General features: G+C 41.0%; 1 protein-coding gene across 1 annotated transcript in view; it reads right to left on the bottom strand.

Annotated features, from left to right (window-relative positions):
* Positions 1-3,648, bottom strand: part of rspry1 (ring finger and SPRY domain containing 1) — a gene marked incomplete at its 5' end in the record, with an annotated part of 14,841 nt that extends 11,193 nt beyond the window's left edge. Inside the window, 2 exon segments of the mRNA XM_035664628.1 lie at positions 261-373; positions 3,596-3,648. Of these exon segments, the coding sequence (XP_035520521.1) occupies positions 261-373; positions 3,596-3,648 (166 nt within the window).
* Positions 3,649-4,964: the final 1,316 nt, after the last annotated feature.

Below are 4,964 nucleotides of genomic sequence, written 5' to 3'. Positions count from 1 at the left end.
TCACAATATATCTTTACATTCCTGTTGAATGACCAGTGTTAAGTTTGTCTGTTCTGGCTTACTGTAGAAACATGGCAAACTCTACAGACGAGGATCTGCTCCCTCTCTACATAAAAAAACGACTCATTCTAAGGTAACAAACACACAATTCTTACCTTTGTTCAGGTTTGGGGTAAGACTTCTCCAGGAACAGTCAGATATTTTTAAATGTATTACCCAAATAAATCTCTCTTTGTGTCACACACACACACGCTACTAACCTTGGTGGGCAGGGGACACTCATCTAATAGAAGGGTGATCACTGCAGGGCCAAGCGGATCGTCCAATGGGATCACTCGAATCAGAGACTGGACAACCTCCAGCCAACCATCATCTGAGGGAGAAGAGAAGAAGAGATTGATTTGAGACTCAGCTGATCAAATTCACCTGTCCATTCACTCCCGTTATAGATCCTACTACATACACACAAGACGACTGCCTGCATTAAGCAAAACAACAGAATATTTTACTTACCTGCTGTCTTAATACTAAATAATTCACATTAAACAGCAACAGAAGGAGATATTTTTATTTGCCACTGATGAAAAGAAAAATGTGAGCCAAGAATATTGTTTGGGAAAACCCTATCGATACTTTCCACTATTTCTCTTCTTCCATCCCAGCGGACAATGAGGTGAACGGACTCACCGACGAGCAGATACAGGTTATCTTCACTGGCTAGCGAACAGGCAGCACAAAGTTGTCGCACATATTGGCGCACTGACTCTGTTGGTACATTTTACGATACTCTGTAATAACGATCGTTCTGTGCCATCGTCGTTCGGTACCCAGCCCTATGCCTCAGACCGGATTATATTTTTGGCTCCTTTGTGTTGCTTAGACTCTTCATTAGAATACATTTCTTCATGCAAAGTACGGGAACTTCTATTGTTAGACCGAATAAAACCAGATAAATCAAAGATAATTGGACAGGGCCATGGATTATGAGCATAAGATGCAGCACAAATACTAAAACATCCATTTCCTGTCCATTAGATGACTCTGTAAGAAAGTCTCTCTCAGACTATCACTCATAAAAGCTCCAGCCAACTGGCTGATGAATAATGTAACATCACAACACGTCAAACAGAAAATGACTGACTGCCTGACTGACTTGCTGCTTGGCTGCCTTCGGGGGTTCGGTGTCTGCAAGCTAATACCCGACTTGGCTGTTGTAAAATCACACAACACCACGCCACGCGAGCATCAAACACCATATGTGCATGACACAAGGTCCAAACAAGAACTCAAAGGCTACTGAATGAGCACACTCACAAACACACACAGCATGAGAGCATCATTCACCATACGCACAAACACACACAAACATCAACTGAAGCCGAACAAGAATCAGACCTGTCAGTTACTGTTAAACTAACACGACTCTATTATGTTTTATTCACTTGTTGCACAAACTAGCTCAAATATCCACCTGGAACATTCAAAAATATGTTATTTCTATGTAGACATCAGTCAGTATTGTGCTGTCGCAGACATATCGGTGTTTCCAATACACGAAAACTGTTTTTCCTGGGTGTATAATGCAGCTAGAATATCCAGTGGGTTAACTGACCAATCGCTGAATGTGCATACACACGCTTCGACTTCAACTTTATGCAAATTAACTCCGATAAAACATTAAACTAGACAAAATTGTTTTTCAAATGTTTTCAGTTTGGTGGTCCAGTGAATGCGTTGTTTAGTAGAGAGCAGTGCTGGAATTAATTAAGCACATTTACGGCGTTTTACCATCCACATGTGCTGGCTCTGCTCGACTCGGGTTGACTCGGGTTGACTCGGCGCACCAACCCAGCACAGCAGGGTTTTGCATTTGCACAACAACGAGGCTACCCGCTTAGAGGTGTGTCTTTACAGGCTGAGAGCCGCAGATCAGAGCGACACGTTTAGACTCGGCGCACAAACATGGTAAAGCGCGATTACTCAAGTACTGTTCTAGTAAAGTTTAGAGGTAGGCTACTTGTACTTTCAATGGCATTTTCTACTACTTTATACTTCCACACCACTAAATTACAGAGGGAAATATTGTACTTTTGACTCCACTTTACAGTGAACAGCAGTGATTTCTTTTATTTTTGTTTATTCTTTACATAAATGTGACCATTTATTATTTATAGTATTCCAATTGACTGATACTAAATGGCCTCATTTATTTATTTTGGTCCTCAAAACTGTTTCTTCTTAACAACACAAAGCAAATATGCTCACATGATAGATCTACTTCTGAACACCATGTTATAAATACTGAAACGTATTGTTGTTATGAAGAGACCATACGTCAAAATGGAAAAACCGAGCTGAACAGAGGAAGAGGACTGTAACTGTCTGCTGCTTACAAAGCTACTGTAATGTCACTGCCTCAGCAGTTCTCAGAAACAACCCAACGAGCTCGGCCCGAGGGGGTTGGGACAGAATATTCACAGGAGACCTGTTTCAGTTCCTGGGAATCCTCACTCAGTCAATAGGAACGATAAATCTTCTCTCCATGTGTCTTAAGAGTCGTGCACATGACTCAAAGCCAACCAAGAAATGGGTTTTGTAGGTTGAGACATTAGCCTCCGTTTCTGAGTAGACCTTAGTGTTTCTAACTTTTTCCCTTTTATAACATCTGATCCAATCATTCTTCTGCCACATCCGGCCCTCCAAAGCTTCCCATCCGCCCCCCCAGAATGGCCACTGATGAAAGTATTTTTACTATTTTTATACTTACAGTATTAAGAACTGGCTATCTGTGGGAAATATCCGAAGACGAGCAGTAATTAAGTTACTGCTAATGAAAACTGGACATTTCCCACCGCTGCAGCTTTACATTAAAAACACAATTCTTATTATTCAAGATTCAAGAAGCTTTATTTATCCCGAGGGAAATTATGGACTATGGATATAGTTATCACAGGAAATGCACTGTCTATGAGCTTTCTCTGGCTGCTATCAAGCACCAAAAACGTGTCTACAAGACAAGACAATGGTTATTTTCAACATTTTTTGAGAGTGGATCAGTTTGAAATATGTCAGGGAGTAATGGAACAAGAAGGAGCAGCCACAGCGAGCCGTTAGCGGGAAGAGCTGCAGGCGACAGACTATGTGCAGCCTAAAATCAGATCACAGTTGCTCACAGAACGAGGGACAAAAGGCCAATCATTGCCTGACTTCTTTACTAAAACGGAAATTTAAGAAGATTTGTTGAAGAGATTTGGCTGCCCCCAGAATTATGGGCCCCGTCGTCTTAAACCGCATTTAACTACAGGTGTCACACGTACAATAACACATGCGCTGCATACCAGCGTCAAAACCGGTTAAAGTTCATTAATATTCGCTGCTAATCAGGACTGTATTCTGCAGTTACGTATGCAGGATTACAGATTTTACACTCCTCCGTGAGCTGACTCTGTTCACACGGATACAGGCTGATAAAAAAATAACGTTAATTCTGTAAGAAAATGAAAATATTAAACAATAATAGTCCAATACCGCCTACATTTCTTTTAATTGAATATCGTTTGATTAAAATCTGTCTGTGAGTGTGTTTTTTTCTTACCTGTTTCTGCCATCTCGTGCAAAGTGATCATGGAGTAAGGGGGCTCTTGGTCACTGAAAAACAAAACGGTTTGTACATAATGTGATAAACAGATCATCTTTTTCACTTCACCTAAACGCCACACACATCGCATACACTCTGCTCTATATTTTGTGATCTGCATATTTATTTATGAGCATGCTTCACGCAAATGGAGGTGGTGCATCTTCCAGTAAGAGCTTTCAAACAGCGCATACATCTGAGGTGTTTATGACCCCGTGGTCTCTGGATCTGAAACGGTATAAACAGATGATTCATGCCTTTATGGGTTTCTGTGATTGCAGTAATGGCTGTGGACGGCAATGTTGTCCCATGGAGAGGTTACGGTAAGCGTGTAATTGTCATGGATTTACTTCAGTGGGTGCTGCATTAGATGATGCTGCTGCTATTACCGATGCTCGTCGTGGCTCGTCTCCGAGCTCAAGACTGCTTTTGTTTTGAAAGCCGTAACTTCAGCCAGCTTGGTGCTCAGATTTCCCAACACAACTAAGTAGCACTATAACTGCATTTACTTTCATTTACCAGTCAAACTGTACACAGATTCTTGGAAATGTACTTGAATGCAGAAGTGTTGAAAAGGCAGCAGTTCGAGCTGCAATAATTATCAGTATTCTAATGAAGTGATATCTTGCAGCCACACTTTGAATGTAGTATCTTGACACACAGATGGTTTACAATACAAGCTTCCAAATAACGCAATCCTGTTATTAGCAACACAAGCACACTGTATGAATGTCACAAGACCAAAAATAATCAGTCCTAACACTAAAAAGATAAATTCAGTTGCACGCCAAAGCTTCAGTTTTTAAACTTTGGAGCCCAGGAAGTGAGGGGTTAGTGTTCAGCATGATTTCTTGTGTTCTAACACTGAGCTTTGTTCTGTTCCCCACAGAAATGTAACTACAGGAAACCGGCATTTTAAGCTTTTAACAATACTAGCATGCCTGTGTGTTCACGTGTTGAGAATCACCGGGTGTTCACCTTCTCCACTGTTATTTAAAATGATATAATGGAGATTCTTCAGTCATGCCTGAAGCTTGTGAAGATGAGTCTCAACTCTCAAACAGTTTCTTATTCAGGATTAAATAAGGCAGGTTTTGGCTGCTGCTACTAACTGGACCGCTCATCTGTTGCTTCAGTATCTACGCAGGAAACACAGATCTTGCTATATCACTGCAGCAAGTCATCATTACGTTAAGAGAGGAAACTGACTTTCTTAAGAGTTTAAAGTACAGGTGAATGCCCAAATATCTTATTCACCTCTGTGGAGAATGAGCAAGGTTTTATATATCACCGATGCAAAGAACCGGCTAACTGCAGAGTGCATTTA

Source organism: Morone saxatilis, unplaced genomic scaffold (assembly GCF_004916995.1).
Source record: "Morone saxatilis isolate NCDOM2014 unplaced genomic scaffold, NCSU_SB_2.0 Contig2, whole genome shotgun sequence".
NCBI classification, from domain to species: Eukaryota; Metazoa; Chordata; class Actinopteri; family Moronidae; genus Morone; species Morone saxatilis.
Note: the sequence above shows the minus strand (reverse complement) of the source record. Positions and strands in the feature narration are given on the sequence as shown.